The sequence below is a fragment of the Primulina eburnea genome, chromosome 11 (genome assembly GCF_022965805.1).
Source record: "Primulina eburnea isolate SZY01 chromosome 11, ASM2296580v1, whole genome shotgun sequence".
NCBI lineage: Eukaryota > Viridiplantae > Streptophyta > Magnoliopsida > Lamiales > Gesneriaceae > Primulina > Primulina eburnea.
Genome location: NC_133111.1, coordinates 3,375,814 through 3,403,226, shown reverse-complemented (window position 1 = coordinate 3,403,226; position 27,413 = coordinate 3,375,814). Strand labels below are relative to the sequence as shown.

Here is a 27,413-nt window from a genome sequence, read left to right as displayed (position 1 = left end):
GCTCCATGTTTTGCCCTTTTAAATTCATATTTAATTCATACTAGTACGTGGGGTTTTTAAATTAAATATCATAAAAATCAAATAAATTTATCAAAATTGTACAATTTTATAGATTCATTACATTCAAACATTTATCCACAAATTGACCAATGAGACGGTCTATCATGAGTTTTGACGACGATAATATTTTTATTTTAAAAAATAGTGTGTTTAGAATGTTTGATTTTCAGAAAAAATAAAGAACCGAGATAAATTACGGAATATTTTAAAAAAAAAATCTTGACAAATATATCAAAACCAATAAACCAAAAGTTTAACTTAATTTGTTTCATTTATTAAACATTCTAAAGGTTTATCAAATCCTTACAAATCTGAAAAAATGGAATATTTTGATAAATTTATTTGATTTTTATAGTATTTAGATTAAAATCCTAGCATGTGTACGATAACAATTAGTAATTAGTCCATCGTTGTGGCTTGTATATTTTTATAATTAATTTGATTTATATTCAAATAAAATAATGTCATACCTATAAAAAAAAGTATAAGAAGACATACAACAATTTGAAATTATTATATTTAAATAAGATCATATCATAATTGTAAAATTAACGATAAATTAGATTATGACTTAAAAAATTTAAAAAAAATAGCCACGATGCATTTTTTTGTCGTAATTATAAAGATTCAAAAGATATATAATATAAAAATGTTATTTTTATTAATGTATTTTGTTTATAATTTTCTACAATAATTTTGTAGGGTTGGTTGAGAGAAAGATATGGCAAAAATGGTTAAAATTACTAGTAAGTACAAGAAATCGAAATCCAAATACCAAATATGACATTTGGCCAAAAATTTGGGGCGTCGGTTTGGTATAACCAACTAGACCTTTGAAATTTGACAAAAACTTTTGTGAGACGATCTTACGAGCCGTATTTGTGAAACGAATCTCTTAGTTGGGTCACCCATGAAAAAATATTACTTTTTTATGGTAAGAATATTACATTTTATTGTTAATATGGGTAGGGTTGACCCGTCTCACATATTATGATCCGTGAGACGGTCTCACATAAGACCCACTCTTGAAATTTCGGTTTGGTATATTTTGTCTGGTCACGATGATTAAATTTAAGTTGCTTTTATGGCGACTTAGTGTAAACGATATTATAATTTGAAAAAAGTAGTAATTAGATTTTAATAGAAGTTGAGTGAATTTTTTATTTGATAGTTAGCTAAAATGATTATAAGAAAAAAAAGAAGCATATATTAAAATAGTTATAGCATGCTACATTATTTTGCAACTTACAAAAAACATAAACTTTTTGAGTTGTAATTATGTTTATTTAGGTTTTAATAATATAATACAAACTAAAAATCAAATAAAATATTTTTATATAAAAAATCATATTAAATTAACAAAATTTATTACATGCTTTAATTTTCTGTATTGATGTAATTAGTTCGAATCAGTTTCATTTGGTTTAATTTCATCCAAAATTTGAATCATATCAAATTTTTGTTTGATTTTAAATCAATCCAAATTTTAATTGCGTAAAACACAATTCAAACCACGCAGTTCGATTTGATTTTATAGTTTGGTTCGATTTAGTCCGGTATTTAGATATATACCCATACAAAAAATCAAAAGTTACTAACATACGAAATTTTGTGCAAACATGGGATCATTTCGAATTTCATTGTTTTTTGTGTATATTAACTTAAAAGGTCATAATCAATATCAAGTTTGGTATTAACAATCATTGTTGTTCTAGAAATCAAATTAATCACGTTTTGTTACACAAATTGATACACTTGTACCTTATATGTAGTCTTCAATTTATGAAATTAATTTTGTGCAAATAAATAAATATATTTTTTCCCTTAGAATAATTAAATATTACAAAAACAAAATCACGGGTCGTATTTGTGAGACAGATCTCTTATTTGGATTATCAATGAAAAAGTATTATTTTTTATGCTAAGAGTATTACTTTTTATTATGAACATGGATATGGTCGATCCGTCTCACAGATTAAAATCCGTGAGACGATCTCACGTGAGACTCACTCTATTAAAAAATAACGAAGTTGGGATATGTTCGGTGGATCCCGGTGAAAATTTATTTTTGTTGCCCCCCGAAATTTAAAACAAAAAGGAGAAAAAGAGAGAGAGAAATATAAGAATCAAACGCCTTCCCTGATAGGCCTTTGCGCCTTCCACATCTCGGAATCCGAATTGTTGTAAACAGAATTAACCGAAAAGGTACCCTTTTTTCCCTCGCAAAATTGCTGCCTTTTTGTTTAATTTATGCTATTGTTTTTTGTGATAATGCTCATATAGTTTTGTTATTATGACGTTATTTGATTTTCTACGATTGAGATTTTTGGATATTTTTACCAATTTTTTAATATAATATAGATTTTCTTTTTGATTATTCTGGACTGGTAGTATTGTTTCTGTATTAAATAAGATGATTTTGGCGGTTTGATTTCCTGTAATCGTTTCTTGGATGGTTTAGTCTGGTTGACCGGTTGTACTTGAAATCTGGAACGTCTGTATAAGTGTAACATCGAATTTGCTATACAAAGGACGGTCTTCGGTGTTGAGCTATAATTTTGAATGTTTTTTAGTTCTTTACGATCGATTTGTTCATATTACTTTCAATAGAGGTGTATCGGCTTGGGCTAGCTCGATGGGGGGAGAAGGAAAATAAAGGTTGTTAATAAATACCCTTTTCACGCGTATAAATGTAGTAAGGTTGGTTTGTATGTAAGCCTGCGGGTATAAATTTCTGGTTCTTTTTCATTATTCTTCTACGTTGAGCCTGGTCCAACAGTCATCATGTCCTTATTAGAGAGACTCGGAGGGATCACATGTTTCAAGTATTTTTATCAGCTGGTTTAGGATTTCTCATGGCATTTTTATGGGGATTTGGGGTTAAGAGTTTTGTTTTATGTTAAAATGACCTTTTCAAATAAATTAACAACTTAATGTGTTTTTTCCACCTCTTGAGACAGCAAGATTGGCTTATGATATATCTGTGGTTCTGGCATAACACCACCTTAATTTTTCGTGAATGCATTTGAAGATTAGCTGATTTTTACAAATGGAACTTGACAAGAAGAATACGGACCTTTGTGAAAATATAAGGTGATCTTTGAATGGTTTGCAGGGTATTTTGTTCGAAGACTGAAGTGTTGTTGACTCATCAGCTGTCACTGCTAGACAATTTGGAATTCAGCTATAGAAGCAGCTGAATCCTTTTTCTCGACCAAAATATACATTTTAAGCCATTTTTCCTTTAACTATAGTAGTGTATATACTGAATGATGTGGCCTATACATCTTGTTCTCAACAAACTATTAAAGCCAAACGAAGAAGATTTTGAAGGATCAGCTGGAAATCACTTGAATTTTATAGAACCCTACCAATTAAAACAGTCATCGAAACTCGATCAGTGCAAAACTTCCGTCTTGTCCCACTTCATTGACGTAAGTCTCATTTCTTCAGTGGCCTTGTTATTTGATGTGATTTTCCTTAGCTATTCCTGAGCTCAATTGCAGTTATGTTGTGGTCCTAGGTACTAGAAGATAATCTAGAATTCAGTTGCATGCAGCTTTTTTCATTTCAAATAAACTGGAGTATGTCAATGATTCTAGGTCCCGCATATAAATCAACAATACACGTGGGATTGTGGTCTTGCTTGTGTTTTGATGGTTTTGAGAACTCTTGGGGTCTATGACTGTGATATTCAAGATCTGGAAGATCTATGTTGCACTACAAGGTACCTTGTTTTTGAGAAGATCTGCAACTCTAACTCATGCTTGGTCAAATTTTCCCTGGCTTTTTTCTTAATGTAATAGAATGAAGAAATTTTAGTGCTTCTGGATCTCTACTGAGTTTTCTCACTGTCTCCATTTTTTAAAATCAATTCTGTTGCCCCTTTTACTTTTCCTTCATACTAATTCTTAAATCAGGATAGTTACTTGCCAGCTTGTGCCTTATGTTGTATTGTCCTCGTAGAGTACCGATAAGCTGTATTCTTGTTTTTCTATCAGTCGATTATTAATGGTAGTGATAATTATGGTCTCAAAGTGTGTGTATATCTGGAATATTATTCTGACAGTCTATCATTTTGTCATGTTTCCATTTCAGTATTTGGACTGTTGATTTAGCATATTTGCTGCAAAAATTTTCTGTGGTCTTTACCTACTGTACAGTCACACTGGGAGCCAACCCAGACTTCTCGGTTGAGACCTTTTACAAGGTAACATTCTCGGTGGACTTGAGTAAGTAAGTATATTGCCTGCATTAAGTGGTAAATGTTTATAACGAGTTTTTTTATCTAATAATCAATAACCTCATTGATTCCTTAAATGTCATATAAACCGCGAAGATTAACTTCACAACAATTTCATGCACATATAGCTTCATGGTACACTTGGTTTGTCTAATGTTGCTTCCTGTAAAAGTGGTTAATCGGAATTCTGAAGGATGAAGAATGTTGTTTGGTTCCTTTAAATTTCTTTTTATTATGATGGATTTATAGAGTTGATGCCACTTGGGAAAATGAATGCGTGGTAATGACACAATCACAGAGGAGTTGGACAGTTGGGTTTTGCTGATATGTTCTGCTTCTTGTCCCATTGCATGTCTACTTTCAGTTCGCCATCACACTTTTTGGTCCCCTTTCCATTAATATTCGTCATGCATGAACTTTTACTGGGCTATGTCCACCATTTTCAATTATTATTGCTGAAACTTGCCCTTCATCTCTATATGATTTGCATGTCAAATTATATACTCATTACCTCTCCCATAATTTGTATCTTATGCAGGAGCAACTACCTAATGATTTAGTTCGAGTAAATATGCTGTTCCAGGAAGCTCGTGAAGCTGGAATCTTTGTAGAGGTACAATCTACTATCTATGTTCATAATACGTTCCCCATATTTATGTGCCTCCCAAAGGACTTGTCTATGGATAATTTTTTGAAAATCCTGATGTACCATACATGAATTAGTTCCTTAACGTGCTAGCTATAGGTTGAACACCTGCATCTACCCGACCTATTATAGATTGAAAATGATATGCTACCGAATGATCTCATTGTAAATTTCTTCTATGGATTCAAGATACAAAACAAGCTTATATCTCCATGATATGTTTTCATAACTTCATGATTAGCTTTTTCTTGTTTTTGGTCTCTATGGCCAACTTTTCCTATTACAAAGCCACTATCTCTTGATTTTATGCATTATTAATTACTTCTACTTTTTGCCATCAATTTTAATTTCATTTTTATTGTATGCAGTGCAGATCTGTTAGCACCAGTGAGATTTCTGAGCACATCTCATCTGGAAAGTATGTTGCTATTGCTTTGGTTGACCAATACAAACTAAGGTACACCATGCGTTTATCTCTTTTATTGCTTGATTGAGGAAGTCTTTTTTTCTTTTCAATTTCCAATTTTTTGTCAAATATGGCAGAGGCGTGCAAAATACCAAAAATATAAAATTACAGTGAACTATTCAAGCTATCAATGTGATCGATCAGACAAGTACCATGGGCTTTCGGTAGACTTGTTTCATCTCCAAATTTGCCTGCGACAAGTCTTAAAAATATGAATTTGTTTGTTTCATTCTTTGAAGAATAAATTCTAACTCCTCCTTGTTTTCTGGATGCAGTTATTCCCGGTCTGATGGTGTTTGTGTCTCCAATATCTGTAGTGGAAGCGCAGGCTACACCGGTAAGAATTAATCAAGTATTGATTTAACTGGCAATCTTCATTAAATGTCTTGCAAAACATTACTTTCATGCGTAGATTTGTACTGGAAGTAATACTATTTAAATTTGTAATCATGTACTTTCCCATGGAGCTGTTATCTCAGTGATAGCAATTCAATGTTCTCGATTTTGCCATCATGGTCTAGTTCCTTGCACACACATGCACACACACGTCAGACTGATTTCTACTACTGGCCCTGCAGGACATTACGTTGTTATATGTGGCTATGATGCTGTTACAGATGAGTTTGAGATTCGGGACCCTGCCAGCGCAAGGTTTTCAGTTTTTTTGTCTTTGTATGATGTTGTGTATTGGTTTACATTAAAAATCTTGAGATCACGTTGAACTTCAATGAAGCAGTCCTAGTTTTACTGATGTTTTCGCCCCAGATGGATTTTTGAATATTTAATCTAATATTTGTGGAGTTTGTTCAAACGCAGTGATTTAGTTTGTTTCACTCTGGCGTTATTGTATTTTCATTGCAGAAAACATGAGAAGATTGCTTCGTGGTGTTTAGGACACGCACATAAATCCTTTGGAACTGATGAAGATCTTCTCCTGGTAAAGCTACCAACTCTACATTTCTTTCACTGTGTATATTGACATTCGGCAGCTGTAAAATTGTCAAAAATGATGACGATGCTTAAATATGTTACCTTCTCTCTGTTTATGCTCGGGGCTGGCTATTTTATTTTTCAAATTTAGTCGCTTGTTAACAATATCTGGGGGTGTAGTGTTTGGCTCTTTTTGATATTTTCCTCTTGTTGAGAGGTGGAAACACTCGGCAGTACTAACTTCTTGATCGTTGTGTTTTGATTGTTTTTATTAACTTGAGAATGGTGGTACCACTGGTACGCGCCAAATTTTATTGATATATTTATCGTTGTGTCTCGATTGTTTTTATTAACTTGAGAAGGGAGGTGTTCATCAAATATTATTGCAGATTTCTCTCGAAAGATCAGAAAGGATCAGTGGGACTTGTTAGGGATGAATTCCTTGTATCGTTGATTCTCCGGCAATTCTTGGATGAAAGAAATGCCATTCATTTGGTTTACTGCTCACATTTTGGTCGCTTTCGTTCTTTTATAAATCACAGTGTCAGTGAGTGTATACAACTTGAGTTTATGTGTAGCATAATTACAGAGGAAGCATATATATGATTATTTATCTCATTCAGCTGTCTTGGATGTCAAATCTTTATTACTGCCCCATTTTTGTGTTATTGAATACTACATCTATTTTTTAATTTAGGATTTGCATTGTAATGATTATATCGGATCAGATGTATTTCAGACCATTTTTTTTTCCCAATTTCTATTTTTTGTTAATTTTTTTATTCGAGTACATAACTTGAGTGTATATAATAATAATAATAATAATAATAATAATAATAATAATAATAATAATAATATTTTCTTTTGAGGTATGAAATGAAATAAAAATTGTTTCTATGATCAAGACAAGGGAAGATGCATTTATTTAAGTAGAGATGTTGCACTTGGTATGGAGAGAGTGCCGTCGGGCGATATTGCCGTCAAACGAAACGTAGGTTTGAGATGGAAATTTGAAAATCCAACTATTTGAAATTTATTTTGTAGTTAGACATGTGTTCAAAATATAATGTTCTAATAGAAACTACAATTAAATTACTAATTAAGGTCGAAAATAAAATAATAGGCTCAATGGTTTATAGTTAATCTATTATTTACAGTATCAAATTGGAAACGGAGTCCATATTTGTTCGAAATTCAATTATAATATACATTGCTCAAAATGAAAATATAATAAAATAATAGATCTTTTGTAAGATGGTCTCGATCTGTGAAACGGATCAATCATATTTATATATACAACATTAAGAAATAATTTTGACATACAAATCAATACTTTTTCAAGATTCGTAACTTCGAATGCTCTCAGATCAATTTAAAAGAGTGAAGCGCGATGTCTAGACTGTGGGATAGCTCCTCATTTGCCTTGTTTGGTTTTTATGTTTCTATTGATGATATTCAAATCACCATTATAGAATATATTTTGCCAAATAATTAACACATTATTTGAGTTAATAAAAAATAATCGGTTTGATTATGTAAGGAATATTTTTCATTTTCTTCCATAATGTTCTCATATAAATATACATTCATTTTTCATTTCAAAATCAAATCAAAACACAAAATCATCTTATCTACAATTCCGAGTGTAGAAGTAAAATATATGATTTAATGTGCGACTTCTTAATAAGTGTTTATTTTTGAAAGGAATACGATTAACGAAGAGAAAATGAGTATTAAATCAGAGTATTTTGAGTGAAATATTATAATAGTATTAACAATAGTTAGTGTGATTAAAATTAACAATATTCACAAGAGGTCCATCAAAAGGCCACATGAGTATAAAAGAAATAATTATGATAATGCTTAGATAGATTGATTTCAAACTCTTGCTTGTTTGAACGTACAAAATTCAAATAAATCTTAAATTCATTCTATATATCAAATTAAACAATATCAATAATATTTGCAGTATGCATTTTCCAATTGCTTATATTATATTATATTATATTATATATATATCTGAAGTATGGATAATAAATTTTGGAAGAAAACTTATCGTGTGTCCATTATTTCCAGTGATGCGGTGAATAAATAATGTTATGTGAATAACGAATAACGTTAGATCTGGTGGGATACATGGCGGGCGTTGAGAAAATCTTTTCGACGCTCATGTCGATGATCATCTCAATAATGTATTTCAAAAACTTGATAACTTTTGGAGTAGAAATAAGAGTGTACTTTTTAACATATGAATTTCTCAAACATGAATTATGGTCTTAAGGGCATCTCCAACCGTCCTCATTACGGAGGATGAAATCATCTCCAACCGTACTCTATTTGTTTCCTCTATTTTAGAGTATGCAACACTGATCTCTATTTATAGAGTATCACTGTTCATATGGAGGATTGAAAAAGACTTAGAAATAATTACAAAATAAATAATTTAAAAATTATAATATAATCATTCTGTTGATCGACTGATGACTTGAAGAATAAAAGATCCACCCATACATAAGTTTGGTCGACTCACGCACCCACACTTGGATCGACCAAAGCAGATTTGATGGTGCTTTGGTCGACCAATACAAAGCACCATGCTTTGTTTGTGCTTTGGTCGACCAAACATAGCATGGTATGTTTTGGTGGACCAAAGCAAAAACATGCTTTGGTCGACCAAAGCATGCTTTGGCTGCCAAAGCAAGATAGATGACCAAAGCAAGATGCTTCGACCAAGATAAAGCACCAAGAGTAGATAATCAAACTTTGTTTTAATTTTTTAATAAATTAATTATAATTTACAATTTATAATAGTTATCAAATAAAAATAATGAACAATTTAATCACAAAAAAATACATAACACAATTTATTACAAACATGACTTAATTTAAATAGATAAAAATGTGATATTTTTAGACATAAATTAAAGAAATAAAGTCGAATACACGTGTAGTTGTGCCATGTTTAGCGAATTAATTAAGTTCAGTTAAATATTATATTATGAAATTAATTAATTATATGTGTTTGTATGTATATTTGAAAATGAAATAAATTTTTTTTAAAAAAAGAAAGTAATTATGAAATTAATTAATTATATGAGTTAAATATTATATTATGAAATTAATTAATTTAGGCCCATTTAAACCAAGTAGAAAGATATAGAAGCTTGTGGAATGGCCGAGTTTTTCCTGGACTACTTTTATGCAAAAAGGGTGACCCGAAGGTGCCAGAATGATCCTTCCACTGGTCCGTCACTCCTATAAATACTCGCGCTCATTCGCCTGTGGAAGACATCAAGAATTCGAACAAATTATAGATTTCAAACAGCAGATAAAAGTTTCATCAAGATGTCTCTGATTCCGAGCATTTTTGGCAGTAACAGGAGCAGCATTTTCGATCCTCTCTCGATGGATATCTGGGACCCTTTCCAGGGCTTCCCATTTCACGGGTCGGTAGCCAACCGAGATATATCGGGGTTCGTCAGTACGCGCATCGACTGGAAAGAGACTCCTGAGGCGCACTTGTTCAAGGCTGATCTCCCGGGGCTGAAGAAGGAGGAGGTGAAGGTGGAGGTTGAGGAAGGAAGGGTGCTCCAGATCAGCGGAGAGAGGAGCAGCGAGAAGGAGGAGAAGAACGACAAGTGGCACCGAGTGGAGAGGAGTAGCGGGAAATTCCTGCGGCGGTTCAGGCTGCCGGAAAATGCGAAGGTAGGTGAAATCAAAGCGGCAATGGAGGACGGAGTGCTTACTGTGACTGTGCCCAAGGAAGAAGTGAAGAAACCAGAGGTGAAGGCCATCGACATTTCCGGTTAAGCCATGATACGATCTCGAATCCAGATCTCTCCCTATTTTCGTATGAATGATTGCTCTGTATTTGTCTTCCAAAGAAAAAGATGTTCTTGAAATATGTATAATGATATTAATATTAAATAAAGGAGAGTTCATCTTTAAATTTCAGAAACAATGATCCTAAAAAAATGTTTATACCAAGTGATTTGAGGACTAAATCATAATAAAAGAATAAGTAGGATTTTGTGTGAGACGAATAATCTTATTTATATTTATACATAAAAAATAATATTTTTAACATAAAAAATAATATTATTTTATAAATCGTCTATATAATTTTTGGCTAAAAGAATATATAATGCATTTTCTATTAAGCATGTAATCCATTTAGTAAACGAAACAATTAGTTTATTAACAAAAAAATGTATATTATCTAAACAAGTTTGGATTTTGTTCATGTTGTAATACTTTGAATAGATAAATCATGATCATTCGTTTAATAATAATATATATACGAATGATTATAATTCATCATTTAGTACACATGTCAAGAATATTTCATTAAATCGAGTCATTTGATACAAATTTTCAATCTTTCTAATTTTGAAATAAAATCATCTTTTTTTTTACTATTATTATTTTGAATTTGTGCATCACTCGCATATATTTTCTAATATATAAATAATAAACACAAATAGGAGAGCTGAAAAAGACTACTATCATTAATTTATATATACAAAACTTGTGAGATGGTATTATATGTTCTTACATATTTTATGAGGCGAACACATATGAGACTCGAATCCAAGATCTACGTATATCCCGGAAGAAAAATCCCAACTATTGGGTTGGACAGATCTCTTCTCTTTTTCTGCAGAAAAATTTGGACCTTGTTTAATTTTAATTCAGAATTCTCCATCCCTTTCAAAAATCTCTAAGCTCTCTTCATCAAAAGCCACCACTTTTGTGCCTCCTTTTGCAACAACCATCCTAGAAGGATTGGCCAAGATCATCCGTTGCAACGACTTGTTTTTTGTTATGTCGCCCTTACCGATCATCCCGCATCCTTCATCCTCCTTCTTCAAGTCAGCAGGGGGCAAGAAGCAATCAATGGAAAGCCCCATTATGTTGAAATCCACCTCTTCCACACTCCAAACCTCTTCCATCCTTGTTCTGGTATGGCTTTTCGAGTTCTCCCCGAAACTGAACAACGAGACGCTAGTCCTTCCACCGTGTGCTATGTTAATACCATCGATGGTTCTATAATCTTGGATAGATGACTCCATTGTTGTCTTCCAGAAAACGTCGTTTTTTGGGTCATTTACTCTTAATAAATGTGAGTCTTGTAGCTGGACTAAGAGTCCTGTTTTTTGGCTGAAACATCCCCAAACCGTGTGCCTGATTATTTCGACATTGTTGCTGCTTCTTGCGTTAAGAGTGGATGGATCAGCTTCCAACTTTAACACGAAGCAATCCTCGTTGTTCACAGTTTTCTCGCCAACGCAGATCGAACTGGAGAACAGATATGCCGTTGATCTTGGATCCAGACCCTGTTTATATGATTAATCAATAACATGATCAAATTTTGATTTGTGAGATGAAAAATGTGACATCATGCGTGCCTGCCACATGTTGATCAGGTCAGGGGCTGTGAATTCAGGAGATTTACATGAACTATCGTTCTCTTTCAAACGATACATATCTATACAAAGTTTCGTATGAGTAGTGTCTTAAAAGTGTCTTTACAAATAAATTTTTAGTGTATCATGTGTGACAGTGTGAATGGTCGCGTAACTTCAAATGATTAAGCATGCCAATTTAGAAAGCTATCAAATGGTAAGAGGAAATTTATGTTTCAAGTGATAGTGACTCCGCAGCAGGATTTCGTGAAGTTTAGTGTGGTCCATAGAATGTGGTTCAATTTTTGACCTTTTGGGTGTGAAGTTAGTTCATGGCAAGTCTTTCAAACAGAATTACTGTCCATTCTTATTTTCTTTGTCCAGTATGATCAGCCAACAATCTGAAAAATTGAGTTGTCCCAAGTTGAATTTCAAGCAGAGTTTCCACTTTGCTAAAATCAAGAAAAACCCACAAAATTTTTCAAGGATAGTTTTTTGTTTTGCTAAAGTCACAAGCTTTATCAACCTTGTATAAAAATTTCCTACTTTCAAGATATATAATCTCTCTTTGAATTACAAAGATAGTGTTCCATGTTCATCACTGCAGAAATGCTATGAAGGAAACCTGCTGTCAAGGGTATTTGAACTGATGTGTTGCTTAAATTAAGACACAATACCAAAAATCACAGATAATCATTCACATGCTGATCTAATATCTTCCTCTGCAAAATTCGATCGGTTTTTTTACGCAACAATGGTAGAAGATTGATAACAAAATTTACCTGTAACAACCTCCGTAGCGGTCTGGGAGGGCCACGGGATGCATGCGGGTGTTGCCAGGGAGTTTGCCGCCAGGCCACCTTACCATCACTACCAGCACTGGTTTTACAAGCGGAAACCATCAATTCCAGGCTCCATAAGTCAGGCCTCTTCTGCCAGAGAACGAATCCCCCGACTTCCCCGGGGCCGCAGTGTTTCATGTTCTTAAGCTTTGCAAACTTAGCAGCATCTTTCCCGGAGACGATTTCGGATGCTGCCATTTTGACTTTCCCCATCGCGTACATACTGTCGATAGAGTTCAAAGCATGTTCACCTCCTGCGGCAGCTATGTATTGTTGCACTATGTATTTAGCCATCGAAGTCTCCTGTGATGACCATTATTGCATAAGCTAACACCATCAATCGTGGATATCAAAAAATCATCTGATTAAATCAACTAAAAATTTTGGAATCTTTAGAACAATGCTTATCAAATTAAGAAAAATACCAACTCGGACAAGGAAATCAACTTTTAGTTTCAAAACAATAAACTCAGAACATGTTTCCGCATGCTGCAAAATATTCACCAACCCTTTGTCCCAAACCAAGAAATTTAATAACTCGAAATTCAAGCATACAAGCATGACTTACAATGGGATGACCTTTGATGTTATTATTGAGTGTCCGATCACAACGTATGGGAAGAGGTACCAAAGGAGCACCAATCACCCCAAGCAAGAACTGAATCTCCCAGTCACGGCCTCCGAAAACCGAACCAGCCCTCTCAACATGTGGCCTCATGACCCAAGATGAAGTCTTGTTAGACCCGAACATCTCTTCGGGTATAGGGACCTCGAGCACCGTCTCGAGTGCATCTTCTCTCTCTAGATTGGGGCACAATGTCCTCATGAAAGACTTGTTTTTTTTTTTTTTGGGTGATGAATGTGAACTTCAAGGGAAGAAACTCTTGCTGTTTCTTGGGTTGGTTATAGTTTGAGAAAGTGGTTTGAAATGGTAATAAGATTGTGTTATTTGTCGAGTAGAAAATTATGGTGGGCCGACACCAACGTGCTATGTTTTTCGTATATGTCGTGTTTGCACGCTTGCTTTTTTGATTTTTTATTTTCTGATTTAAAGTCTGACGTTCTCCAACGATTTCTTGTCTAATGATTAATTAATTTAATGTATTATAATAACCCCACTAATATTTATTTATAATAATAATAATAATGAGAGTTAAATAGGAATTAATAAATTCAAATCCTAAACATTCAACTAATTTGTCGGCTGAGGCATCACATGCAAACGACCGTCTTAAAATGACAAATATTAATACACTTCATTCTTTCATTATTAATGTAAAATCAGTGCTTAGAATCGCACTAATTATGCCGTTCACGCCAGACAAACTGGATTATTAATTTAACCAAAGGCCTTCGCTTTGAGTAATAATTTTAAAATCTATAGAATAATAATATATCACTCGATATATCTCTCAACTCATTTATTATGCACTGAAGGGATAAAACCACTATTTATATACAAAATATTAACCAGATCAACGTACGAGCGATTTTACCATTTGGAGCAATATTTACCGGACCAAATGACCTAACCAATTGTGTGACTAGGTTTCTGGAGCACATGTAAAAATCCAGCAGATGAGTTACATTTTTGAGTGTCTAGTTTTTGTCATGATTTCTTCCTTGGGCACTGTGACAGTCAGCACTCCGTTCTCCATCGCCGCCTTTATTCCTTCTACCTTCGCACCCTCCGGAAGCCTGAACCGGCGGAGGAACTTGCCACTGCTCCTCTCCACACGGTGCCACTTATCGTTCTTCTCCTCCTTCTCTCTGCTTCTCTCGCCGCTGATCTTAAGAACCCCACCTTCTTCCACCTCAACTTTCACCTCCTCCTTATTCAAGCCCGGAAGATCCGCCTTGAACACGTGAGCTTCCGGAGTCTCTTTCCAGTCGACGCGGGCACCGACAAACGCAGAGACCTCACCTCGTGCATTGTTCAATTGACCTGAGAAAGGGAAACCTTGAAAGGGATCCCAGATGTCCATTGAAAATGGGCCGCAAATGTTGCTCCTACGGTTGCCAAATAAAGTCGGAATCAAAGACATTTTTTGCTCGATCGAACGCAGATTATACACAAGCCTGCAATTATGAAACTCTTTACGTTACGTGGATGGTTTTGACGAATCGCAGGTATATAAATAGGAAGAAGCCGATTCTAGCACATTCGTGAAAGACCGCCATTAATTCTCCTCTTAACATTTCGCGCATATGCTGGTTCTTTCGTTATGCTTCTAGGACTTTCCTTTCGTGGGTTATTGGGCTTCTTCAACGAATGATGAGCTAATATGTTGTGGCCCATTATTTCGAGCCCAAAGCTGAAATAAGTCAATATTCATTCTACAGCTCAAATTATACAATACCAATAATATTTGAAGTTAATTTTTCGCCTTTCGGCTTTTGACAAAAAAACAGTTTAATAAATTAATTGAGAAACTTGGTTGTGATGTCCGAATTTTATGAAAAAAATGTTTTAAAAATACTTCAAAATATACGACATTGTTTCTTAACATCGGCCAAATTTGGTCAGAAGCTCGGTTTTGTTCATACTATCTTAATGAATAATACATTTAAGACAAAACATTATTAAAAAAATGATTTTTCCAGTATGAAATAAAAATTATATTCATATAACAAGATAAAAGACGTACTTTCGTCAGAAGTCGAGCGCTTTAAACTTATTTTGTCTCAACTATCACCCTACGTGACTCAACTTTGGTATGTTTTTCAGTGCGATCTCATGTACATAAGTAGTCTTTTTTTTTTTTTTTTTGAGACATAGGTAGTCTTAATGTCTCGCTTTTCGGGTTTTTAAAAAGAAAGTAACCAAGCCAATTTCCCGTGTTCTCTATAAGATATCGAGTAGATCTCATGTAAGACCATCTCACGAATCATAATCTGTGGAATGAATCAAACCATTCCATATTCAAAATAAAAAGTAATAGTCTTAACATAAAAAATAATACTTTTTCAAGAGTGATCCAAATAAGATATTCGTCTTACATATACTACCCGTAAGACCGTCTCACACAAATTTTTGCCTATGATATTTGCACAAAAATTTAGATATTATAAAATGTAACTTCAATAAAAATTCTTATTTAAATACAAAATTTATTTAAGCATTCATAAAACAAAAAAAAAAAAGAGACAATTACTGAACATTCGGTGAAACTAGAAAGTAAAAGTCGAACAGCATGGTCACAAATAAATCACGGGCCATTGATCCCTTAACCGGAGATGTCAATGGCCTTGACTTGCGGTTTCTTGATTTCTTCCTTGGGCACGGTGACAGTCAGCACTCCGTTCTCCATCGCCGCCTTTATTCCTTCTACCTTCGCACCCTCCGGAAGCCTGAACCGGCGGAGGAACTTGCCACTGCTCCTCTCCACACGGTGCCACTTATCGTTCTTCTCCTCCTTCTCTCTGCTTCTCTCGCCGCTGATCTTGAGAACCCCACCTTCTTCCACCTCAACTTTCACCTCCTCCTTATTCAAGCCCGGAAGATCCGCCTTGAACACGTGAGCTTCCGGTGTCTCTTTCCAGTCGACGCGGGCACCGGCGAACGCAGAGACCTCACCACGTGCATTGTTTGATTGACCTGAGAAAGGGAAACCTTGAAAGGGATCCCAGATGTCCATTGAAAATGGGTCGCAAATGTTGCTCCTACGGTTGCCAAATAAAGTCGGAATCAAAGACATTATTTGCTCGATCGAACGTAGATTATGAAGATCGTACACAAGCCTGCAATTATGAAAATCTTTTCGTGATGTGGATTGATTCGACGAATCGCAAGTATATAAATACGAAGAAGACGATTCTAGCACATTCGTGAAAGACCGCCATTAATTATCCTCTGAACATTGCGAGGATATGCTGGTTCTTTCGTTAAGTTTCTGGGACGTTCCTTTCGTGGGTTATTGGGCTTCTTCCATGAACAATGAGCTACTATGTCGTGGCCCATTTCTTCGAGCCCAAAGTTGAGTGTAGAATTAAAATAAATATACCTTATAAATATTATAAAGATATTATTATTATTATTATTATTATTATTATTATAAGAATTTATTTTTATACGGCTTAAAACGATTTTTACGTCTTATAACAAAATATAAATTTGGATACAAAATTTACGATTTTCTCATTTTTGTATTATTTCAAGTATATTATTAGATTAATGTTTCTGTTTAACAAATCACTAATTAGTTTATTATAGTTTTATAAAGATTATATTTTCTAACCATTAATTTGTGAGATGAAATGATGATAATTGGAGTATTTGAAAGTATGAGTGTTTAAATAATAACTTAAAATTATTGATATAATAATTATATCAATAATTTGGTTTGTTCCGATAGTTCATATTTGTGATATAAAATGGGATTATTAATCATTCTTTATTATTTTTCATATTAATATCTCATTCGTGCAATGTACGAAGTATTAAGATTATTAAGTATGGGTGTTTAAATAATAACTTAAAATCATTCATATAATAAATAAATTTAATTCTTATATCAAATTTTGTATACCATTTAAGATCATATTCAAACAAAGAGTGAGTCTTATGTGAGACCATCTCACACAAGTTTTTGCTTAAAACAAGATAACAATCCAACTGTCAAATTTAATTATTTATCATTGTATTCGACATATTGGTTGAATAGAACTGTTACTAATAAAAATCAATACAATATATTAAAAAAAGGTAAATTTAAAAAAAAAATGACTCTGTCAATGTTTGAATTAAGATTTATTACATAACCAGAATTTTTCAGAATCAGTACCTCACAATACTATATTTTTACTTTTATCTCCCTAAAAACTCAAATTTACAATTTTGTCCTTTTATTATTTAAATAAATAATACATAATATGACGTCTCCAAATAATCAGATATGAGTATTTACAGGAGAAAATCAACTATTTGTAACTCGAACTAGGTTTTCTTTGTAATAATTTATGTATCACATTTTTATTTCACGAATGACACTATTGAAAATATTAACTTCAAACTATATTTTTTACATAATCAAATAACCAAACTTGAGTTTTTGAATGATAAAATTATGTATTTCTGGACTCGAATTATGTATTTTTTGTATTAATTTAAGTATCATATTTTTACTTCACGAATATCATCATCAAAAAACACTCAATATTACCTTCGAACTACATATATTGACATAAAAATTAATTTATATTTATTATTTAGAGAGTAAAATAAAGTATTGAAATACTCGAATTAGATATTTTTTGTGCTACGTTAGAAATCACATTTTAGCTTCACAAATGCACATCAAAAGTCACTCAATATTACTTGAAACTATATTTTTTTATATCTCAAAATAATCGAAATTGAGTTTTAAAAGGGTAAGATCAAATATATGTAGAATCGAATTAGGTACTGTTTGTACCAATTTAAATATCACATTTTTAATTCACAAATCTCATCATCAAAAGACACTCAATACTAACTTCAAACTATATATTTTGACATCATCAAATAATCGAATTTGAGTATTTAAAGTGTAAAATCAAGTATATGTGGACTCGAATTATGTATTATTTGTATTAATTTAGGTATCATATTTTTACTTCACGAATGTTATCATCAGTGTAGGACCGAACACTTGCCGCTTTACCAAAAGTTACAGCTAGTGGTAATGGTGCAGCTCAAATCTTTTAAACCGCACAGTAGCTCCAACACAACGGTTCGATCGCTGTACCAAATATGGACAATTATTGCACCCAACAATCAATATCACTCAAAATTAACTTCAAATTATATTTTAACATCCCCAAATAATTAGATATGAATATTTAAGAGATAAAATCATGTATTTGTAAGCTCTAATTAAATACTTTTTGTACCAATTTAAATATTACATTTTAACTTAACTGACACCGTCAAAAGTCACTTTATTAAACATTTTTTTTAAAAAAAAAAACGTCTCTTGTGTTCATTATTTCTAGTAATGCCGTGAATAAATAATGTTACATGAAACGCAGTGGGATACATGGCGAACGCTGAGAATCTCATATTTTATAAACATCATTTTAAATATTTGTTTTATGCAGCTTCTTAATCTGCCACGATTAACTACTTTAATCAACTGCTTAGAATCGCACTAATTATGCCGTTCACGCCATAGACAAATTGGATTATTAATTTAACCATGGCCTCCTCTATGTCAGAAGCTCGATTTTGTTCATACTACCTTAATGAATAATACGTTTAAGACAAAAACATTATTAAAAAAATGATTTTTCCTGTATGAAATAAAAATTATATTCATAGAACAAAAGAAAAAACGTACGTTCCACGGAAGTCTAGCGTTTTAAACATAAAAATAGAAGATATTTTGTCTTGACTGTTCGCCATGCTTTTTCGCGTGATCTCGTGGACATAAATAGTCTTAATGCGTCGCTTTTCGGGGTTTTAAAAAAACGTAACCAAGCCCATTTCGCGGGTTCTTTATATGATATTTGCACAAAAATTTAACTTCAATAAAAATTCTTATTTAAATACAAAATTTATTTAAGCATCTCTAAAACAAAAAAAAAAAAAAAGAGAATTACTGAACATTCGGTGAAACTAGAAAGTAAAACTTGAACAGCATGGTCACAAATATATCACGGGTAATCGATCCCTTAACCGGAGATGTCAATGGCCTTGACTTGCGGTTTCTTGATTTCTTCCTTGGGCACGGTGACAGTCAGCACTCCGTTCTCCATCGCCGCCTTTATTGCTTCTACCTTCGCACCCTCCGGAAGCCTGAACCGGCGGAGGAACTTGCCACTGCTCCTCTCCACACGGTGCCACTTATCGTTCTTCTCCTCCTTCTCTCTGCTTCTCTCGCCGCTTATCTTAAGAACCCCACCTTCTTCCACCTCAACTTTCACCTCCTCCTTATTCAAGCCCGGAAGATCCGCCTTGAACACGTGAGCTTCCGGCGTCTCTTTCCAGTCGACGCGGGCACCGGCGAACGCAGAGACCTCACCACGTGCATTGTTTGATTGACCTGAGAAAGGGAAACCTTGAAATGGATCCCAGATGTCCACTGAAAATGGGTCGCAAATGTTGCTCCTACGGTTGCCAAATAAAGTCGGAATCAAAGACATTGTTTGCTCGATCGAACGTAGATTATGAAGATTATACACAAGCCTGAAATTATAAATCTCTTTCGTTATGTTTATGGATTCGACGAATCGCAGGTATATAAATACGAAGAAGACGATTCTAGCACATTCGTGAAAGACCGCCATTAATTCTCCTCTAGCATTTCGAGGATATGCTAGTTCTTTCGTTAAGCTTCTAGGACGTTCCTTTCGTGGGATTGGGCTTCTTCACTGAAGGATGAGCCTACTACGTTGTGGCCCATTTCTTCGAGCCCAAAGTGGAGTGTATAATTTAAAATTGTATTAAGCTTATATATAATATATATGTATGTATTGCAAAAACTTTCATAAAGTACTTGAACATGTTATCAGATATTTTAAGCAACTTATAAGTTAAGCTGTAAAGACACTCATTTTTTTTTAGAAAATCTTACAAGACATTATTAGTATTGGCAAAAATTTGTGTGATACGGTCTCACGGATCGTATTTTGTGAAACATATACCTTATTCAGGGTTTGGCAAATTCTACTGCACTTTTTGTTTTGTTTCGATTATTAATAAATTATCGATAGAGTTTCATTCAGATGTGATCTCTCTCGCCAAACCTCGATGTCACAATTATATATGAACGCTGGGAAAGGAGGAGATCCATCTGTACACGTAATTCAACACATTGATACTTTATTAATACTAGCCACTGAGGCACACGCGTTGCGAGTGTCATGAATATATTGAGCTAATATATTAAACATACATGATATTACAACAACATGACACCAAAATATTTTGTACTTGATGTATGTTTTAATCATAAAAAAATAATATTCTTTTGAAGCCGCAATATCATCTCATGTGAAATAATGATAATATAAAAAAGTAAACTAATAATCAAATGATTTTCCAAAAATTATCATAACATCATCGATCTAAAATCTATTGAATATAAAAACTTCAAATTTGTCTCTTAAATTCAGCTTAGTAATTGAACAAAAACAATTAAAACTGTATTTATCTTTAGGCATTGTATGCATAAGTTAAACACTTTATGTTCTAGCGTATTAATAAAAATTCATTTTATCGAATCATACAAAGTACAACATATATATACAAAAGAAATAGAGCAATCTATTAAAGCGTGATATAAAAATTTGACATGACATAACAAAATGTAAACTACTGCAAGGATTTTGCTAAATATATGGAAAATAAAGTAGAAATTGACAAACTCCTTTTGTTTGCCAAAAAAACCAAAATATTGTAAGTATATTAATTCACAAAGATGAACAATACAAATTATTTCAATAGGGGTAGAATTAAATAATTTCCGGAAGACACGTATTATGTTTTGCTTAAGTTGAAATAGAAATCAACAATTTAAGTAGATAACAATGGAAATAATAAGTTTGTAAATCCATGCTAAGGTCAACTTTATTAAGGTAATACTAAGACTTTTAAAAACCTGCGCGTTGGCTATTTATGGAGACTATTGGTTGGATTCATGCCTCCATCATCCGCGTTTTTTATGTATGAATCGTCAGGTTTAAATACATATGCATGAAAAATTCAAATATGTCAAATCAGTAAAGATGCAAATGTGTCAGATAAAAGTTCGGATTTTGAGATCGAAACTTTGCTAGATCTTGAAACATTTTAGTTTAATCTACCAACCAAAATGTAAATTTGTCTGTAAAGATTATATAAAACAATATTTAAGAAGACTTAAGTTAATGATTTAGTGAATACATTGACAATATGCGAGAGATTATATCATATGACCGTGAAGCTCGTAATAAATACATTATCACCTGCAATATAAAAACAAACAAACGAATTTGATATGATTATTAATATAAAGCAACATAATAAATTATAGATCATAAATTTATTCATTGTTAAAAACAAACCAGATGAAGATTGGGCGAGTAGATCTAATCCATTGAATTGAGTATGTCATTTCTACAAATAAACCAGTATCCTTCAGCTTTTGAGAAAAAAAGCACAAAGTCAAAACCAACAAAAAAATTGAACTTAAACCAACAAAAATGAAATCATAAATAATATGTTTATCCATTAGACACTAACCAAGTACTTTTTAAAAATGATTAAATAAGTATAGAAATTGTAATATCCATGCCAAAAATGGTTATTTGAGAGACGTGATAAGTTATAGGATGAGAAATAAATAAACATGGATAGAGATAAAAACATGGTTAGAAAACAGGGATAGAGATATTATTAATTCTTATTAAGCTAAATAGTATTAAAATGTTTTCTTGAGATTTTGAATGAAAAAAATAGCATACATGTGGAGACTTTGTTGTTGATTTGCAACGTCATTTTGGATAGAAAACATGTTATTGACATTGTTGTCTGATCTATGTTCTCCCGAACTCATGGCTTTCATGTTTCAATATTTAGATATCTGCAAGACAAATATATTCTCATTACATCAAAATCAACCTAAAGCATAAGCTAACATACTGAATGAAGAAACCATTGCCAAAACTATTTAAAGAAATTTCAAAAATCTGAAACAAAATATGATAAATTTATTGCAAGTTGTAGAGAAATTGTAGTAGAGAAACAGTTAGAGAAGCAAAAGATAAAAGTTTAAAGTTTTGTTTTTAAAAAGATGTAAAAGACATATCCAAAGCAGAATCATTATAAATGGTACAAAATTCGAGTCCAAATATTAAAAAATGGTCTCGAGGTCTGGTTCACTTCTGAACGCATATGAAAGGTGACGTCTCCTAAGACAGTTCCAAGTTGTGAGCGTCGTGAAATGCTGATAATTAGATGAGAGTAAATTGACAGCACTTATCACAAATGAATCTAAGAACACCGAATAATGAAGATGAAAAAAACCTGAGAGAATAAAGAGTTGGACAAAATTTAAAAACTTGATCTACAATTAAATATTTGAAAACATTCATAAAAGGGAAACTGAAACTAACATTCAAAATGTGTGTCATATTTTAGAGATTCTATAATTCGAACGATAAAAAAAAATTGGAAAACACTCATAAGGGGTAAAAACATTACTAAAAAGAGAAAGAGATAAAAATCAAACTTTTGTAAAAAGATCGTTGAATGAGTGAAGTATTTCACCAAGACACCGTTTAGTTATTCTAGCATGCCCAACTTTAATAAATAGTAAAAGATATAAAAGATGTAATAGTAGTTTTTTTTATATCATGTAAAAAAAATATCATATGACATTATGATCACTATTTCATAGGGATAAAATTAAATAATGAGGATTTTATGATACTATTTTATAACGAAAGAACTCATAATAAAATCTGAAGTTGATCTCTTTCAGCTTCACCAATGAATGAAAAAATATTCCATATAAAAATCCAAAATAATTTACGTGTTATTGTGTAATTTAATATGTATTGACAAAGAAAGATAATAGTAAAATCATCAGTACATGAAGGAGAATTTAATAATGAGATTGCTCAGTAATATGCAAACCTGATATGAATACATAATTCAATTTATTGAGCTGCAGTGTTGATAACTCTTTCACTTACTCTTACTTCTACAATAAAATCATTAGAACTTAGATATTATAAATAAAATTATAAAATTTGTTAGTTTCATAATGGAGTCATATGACAAAGGACCTAAGGAAAATTGTATTTCGAGACAAACGAATGATCATAATGAAATTAAAGAAGTTTAAATTTTCCAGCACCTAAAGAATTCCAAGTACATTTATACAAAACCACAACACTCGATTATCTCGTATAGACAAACAACTCAACATGAGGCGATATAAAATCCTACCATCCAATTTGAAATCAACATTTCTCATAGCAAAATATAAAAACAATGTACATTTGTTTCTTCAAGTTCAAGTGACAGAATAATAATTAAATTGTCAATGTATGTCGGATTCAGTTGATCTACAACATTTGAAGTAGAACATTTATGTTGGCAATAGAACAAAATCTCTCTAGCTTAGACTAACGAAAAAAATTTAGAAATCATATTTAAAGTATTTCAATTATCACATTTTCAATTTTTTGAATAACAACAATCAATTCACTGTCGATGTCGATGTAGTTTAAATCCTTGACCCTTAAAACTAAAAATTATAAATTCAGTCTGTGATACTTGAAAACTATAAAATCTAACTCAACACAATACAAATGGAATAAAAAAATAGAATTTGATAACATTCAATTGAAATTGACAAATACACTAACAATTATTAAAATAGACTATTTCTGCAGATTGTATAAAACATTTAAGGACAATGACTAATGGTGCAAATAAAACTTGATAATTATAAATTACAATGACATCAAACTTCAAAATATCTTTACAATACCCGAAAAAAGGATGTGGGAAAAAAAGAAATGTGTTATTCATCGAGCATAAAATTAGATTTGAAAATAAGAATACAATGAAATGGATGTAAAACCAATCTCAATTATCAAACTGAGTGTCACCCTTACTGATAAAATTTAAGCAGACCACAAATTATCTGTTTGAGGAACCATCTGCATTAAAACTCATAAGTTAAACAAATTTAATCACAATAAAACTTTTGAAATTGAATATAAATTATTCAATTTAGAACTAAATGAGATCAAAAAATAAAGTGAAAAGATACTCACCAAATTACATTGGTCTGTGCGCTTAGTTAACCACTCTTTCCCCCAACATAATATCATTCACCATAAATAAAATGATTCTATAGAACCCCATTGGCCTTCAATGAGCATAACCATATATCAGCCGAGTTATCTAAGAAAAATTGCTGCAGAAATTTTTCTAAGACACTCGTTGCAGTGAAATTTCATATAAATAATACGTTGATTAAAATGCTATTTCGCTAAACTCACGGCTACAGTTAAACGAAAGTGTGTATAAAATTTATAACTATTTATAAACTCTCTGACAGTGGTTGCCGGTTGGTAAAAAATTTACAAAAGATTTCTGGCGCTTAAAAGATATGCTAGCTCGATTGATCTAATTCCGTAGTATCAAAAAACCCAAATCATACATGATAAATAGTTGAAGAAATGAACCCCAGACGACACTTTGTAGTGCAGAAAATTAAGATTCTTTTTCTTATTGTAACGAAGAGAATGAAGAATTATTTTGTAATTTATTTATATTTTAAAAAATCTCTATGAACTTATTTTATAAAAAAAATCTCTATGAGCACCATAAAATTTTAAGGTACCGACTTTCTACTAATAAATCTAGAAATAAAATTATATACAACAAAGCCTCACTTTCCAACAAAAAAGCCTAGAAGCACGGGTGGGTCGTCTCATCTTAGGAACCAAACAGTATTTAAAAATATTTAACAAAATGAAACAGAGACAACGACCATATATGCATGAAAAAGACCTTCCAAATAAGGTTCTATCTTCTACGGCTGCAGTGAGAAAACATGCAATACAGTTGTTTACAGAACCAAATACAACAAAAGTTAAAGATACTTGGAGCTATAGACCTCACGGAATTTGACATAGAATAGTTCATCAAATATTGCTGGACGGAAATTTTAGTTCATTAAAAATTGTAAATGAAGCTAAAGACAATTATTGTCATACCAGCAGTTGGCTTCTTAGGCTTGACCCCTGGCGTCTCTTCCACCAGCAATGTCTCCAGATTTAAGCAATTTCAATAGAATGGTATCACCAAACAACATTTCCATCAGTCATTGACTATTATATACTTGACTTCGACACTAGATTGCTGCAAAATCTAATAAATTCAATCAAATATATTCGTTTCCTATGATTGCTGCATTCACGAGAATTATTCGGTGTACGGACCTTCCATTTAAGTATTTGTTCACGTAATTTTGTCAATATAATACCCCATTCGTTTCCTATGATTGCAATCATTTAACATACACAAAATAAAATTAATAATTAATTTTTCACACTTTTTAATAAAAATTTGTTTATATTCTTGAAATCTGTAGTCATTTTTGAATAAGTTTTAACCGTCACAGTTACCGAATCAAAAAGCACACAAACAGATGTAGAGTCGATTAAGGGGAAGAAGGGAAAATTTTGAAAGGGAAAAAATATATATATATAAAATACACTATAATCGCGAATCAAACCCGTGTAAATCTTCACATCAAACACAATTTCCTCTTCGTGGATCCGCCATTGAATTTCATATAATTGACTGTGACGGTTCTGAAAACTCCGATTAGATTTTTTGTAGGGAGATGGTTTGGGGAAGATATTTTATCAGGAATTGATAAAAGAAGAAACTGGAAATCATTTTTTTATTTTGTGCGGTTCTTGGTTCGGTAGAGAAAGAAGAGGGTATGATGTTTTGATTTTGTGCGGCAATTGGGTTTGGGAGTGGAGAAGAGGTGGGAATCCTAAGAACGTGGTGTGAGGGAAGGGTAATATAGGAAGTTCATAAAACAGACCAAGACACCATACAGTTTTTATATGGGATTTAACTTTAATAAATAGTAAAAGATATAATAATAAAATATAAATAAACAAGTTTTTGGAAGAAAACTTAATATATACTAGTTACTATGCACACGCGTTGCGTGTGTTTACAATTTTTTTTATTATTATCGATGTACTAAAGTGAAATTTGACAAATTTTGGAGGGACTAAATTTATATTTAATGGTTGAAATAAAAAAAATAAAAATAAAAGTGTGTGTTGAAATAAAAAAAAAACAAAAAACAAAAGTGTAATATTAGTATCATATGAGGGTAAAAGTGGGAAAAAAAGTTGGTGTCCTCTCTAGGTAGTTACTATGAGGTCCTTTCACTTAATAATATAATAATAATATAGAAGTATATATTTATTCTGATATTTTCATATGTTCCTTAACATGAAAACTAAAGACCCAATTCTACCAAATTGGACTGCGGTTCGATTGAAAAAAGTACTTGTCGGCCCAATCTACTGGCCCAGTTTATTTTTTTAACGGGTTCCCGTCAAGAGAAGCGTGAAAACTGTTTTTTGTTTTTAGGGAGTGTTTGGTTTGATTGATAAGGTGAGTTTATTTTTTTTAACCCACCTTATCATTCGTTTGGTTCGCGTGATTATTTAACCAAGTCAATACCTCCTATGAATGATTAGGTTATATTAGGTGGGTTAAAATAATATCTCCTCACTCCCTAGGATTATTTATCCAACTCTTAATCATTCATATTTTCCAATTTTACCCTTATCTTATATCCAAACTCACCATCACTTCCCGCCATGACCGCCGCCACCGACCACCGACCACCGCCGCCCCGCCTCCGCCAGACCGCCGTCGTCCGTCGAACCGCCGCCGCCAGCCATCCGCCGTCGTCCGTTGGACCGCCACCGACAGCCGCAGCCGCCGGACCTATGTCGTCGCCAGACAGCCGCCGGAGTGGAAGAAGAAAAAAAAAAGAAAGGACAATTTTGTCCTTTAGTCAAAAAATCTAAAATTATCTCACACTTAAAAATCCTACCAAACATAACACCATATATTACATTCCTACAACAATCATTTTCTTTATCATTTATTTACTAATCATTAGTTTATTTTATCCTCCAAACCAAACGCAGCCTTAGTATAATTTTAATTATGTTGAGTTGATTAATAAGTTAAATAACATATAAACATACAAATTTTAATAATAAATGCATAAACTTTCAAGTTATAAAAAAATATGTCTCAAAATCGTAAATTGTGTGAAGTAAAACTTTTATGTTGGGT

General features: G+C 32.5%; 6 protein-coding genes and 1 long non-coding RNA gene across 11 annotated transcripts; 2 read left to right on the top strand and 5 right to left on the bottom strand.

Moving 5' to 3' along the window:
- Positions 1-2,126: 2,126 nt before the first annotated feature.
- LOC140804296 (guanylyl cyclase 1) lies at positions 2,127-7,079 on the top strand. 4 transcript variants are annotated; one of them, XR_012112159.1, is made up of 11 exons: positions 2,127-2,265; positions 3,176-3,494; positions 3,663-3,787; positions 4,159-4,270; positions 4,842-4,916; positions 5,318-5,406; positions 5,691-5,752; positions 5,994-6,066; positions 6,277-6,352; positions 6,735-6,840; positions 6,913-7,073. XR_012112159.1 is itself a non-coding variant. In XM_073160200.1 (11 exons), exons 3-11 carry the CDS (start codon positions 3,330-3,332, stop codon positions 6,774-6,776), a joined length of 819 nt encoding a protein of 272 aa, XP_073016301.1. In that variant the 5' UTR covers positions 2,132-2,265; positions 2,673-2,718; positions 3,176-3,329; the 3' UTR covers positions 6,777-7,074. The 4 variants fall into 4 exon arrangements, 3 of the variants coding, with proteins under 3 accessions (XP_073016300.1, XP_073016301.1, XP_073016302.1); XM_073160200.1 differs by adding an exon at positions 2,673-2,718 and having other exon boundaries at positions 2,132-2,265; positions 6,735-7,074; XM_073160199.1 differs by having other exon boundaries at positions 6,735-7,073.
- Positions 7,080-9,564: 2,485 nt separating this feature from the next.
- Positions 9,565-10,294, top strand: LOC140805325 (18.2 kDa class I heat shock protein-like). The gene has a single exon (XM_073161595.1). The coding sequence runs from the start codon at positions 9,691-9,693 to the stop codon at positions 10,153-10,155; it is 465 nt and encodes a 154-aa protein (XP_073017696.1). The 5' UTR covers positions 9,565-9,690; the 3' UTR covers positions 10,156-10,294.
- A 541-nt stretch (positions 10,295-10,835) lies between these two features.
- On the bottom strand, positions 10,836-13,619 carry LOC140805185 (uncharacterized). The gene is made up of 3 exons (XM_073161415.1): positions 13,161-13,619; positions 12,533-12,895; positions 10,836-11,681 (listed from the first exon to the last, which is right to left on the bottom strand). The coding sequence occupies exons 1-3, from the start codon at positions 13,416-13,418 to the stop codon at positions 11,037-11,039; spliced, it is 1,266 nt and encodes a 421-aa protein (XP_073017516.1). The 5' UTR covers positions 13,419-13,619; the 3' UTR covers positions 10,836-11,036.
- A 304-nt stretch (positions 13,620-13,923) lies between these two features.
- LOC140805186 (18.2 kDa class I heat shock protein-like) lies at positions 13,924-14,786 on the bottom strand. Its single transcript, XM_073161416.1, has one exon. It carries the CDS (start codon positions 14,635-14,637, stop codon positions 14,176-14,178), a length of 462 nt encoding a protein of 153 aa, XP_073017517.1. The 5' UTR covers positions 14,638-14,786; the 3' UTR covers positions 13,924-14,175.
- An 870-nt stretch (positions 14,787-15,656) lies between these two features.
- Positions 15,657-16,451, bottom strand: LOC140804608 (17.3 kDa class I heat shock protein-like). Its single transcript, XM_073160674.1, has one exon. It carries the CDS (start codon positions 16,288-16,290, stop codon positions 15,820-15,822), a length of 471 nt encoding a protein of 156 aa, XP_073016775.1. The 5' UTR covers positions 16,291-16,451; the 3' UTR covers positions 15,657-15,819.
- Positions 16,452-19,074: 2,623 nt separating this feature from the next.
- Positions 19,075-19,871, bottom strand: LOC140804637 (17.3 kDa class I heat shock protein-like). Its single transcript, XM_073160709.1, has one exon. The coding sequence runs from the start codon at positions 19,856-19,858 to the stop codon at positions 19,244-19,246; it is 615 nt and encodes a 204-aa protein (XP_073016810.1). The 5' UTR covers positions 19,859-19,871; the 3' UTR covers positions 19,075-19,243.
- A 1,361-nt stretch (positions 19,872-21,232) lies between these two features.
- Positions 21,233-26,092, bottom strand: LOC140805785 (uncharacterized). 2 transcript variants are annotated; one of them, XR_012112339.1, is made up of 6 exons: positions 25,810-26,092; positions 24,179-25,442; positions 23,190-23,256; positions 22,016-22,134; positions 21,617-21,693; positions 21,233-21,517 (listed from the first exon to the last, which is right to left on the bottom strand). It is a non-coding gene; the product is annotated as an uncharacterized lncRNA (long non-coding RNA). The 2 variants fall into 2 exon arrangements; XR_012112340.1 differs by having other exon boundaries at positions 21,234-21,517; positions 21,617-21,668.
- Between the last annotated feature and the right edge of the window lie 1,321 nt (positions 26,093-27,413).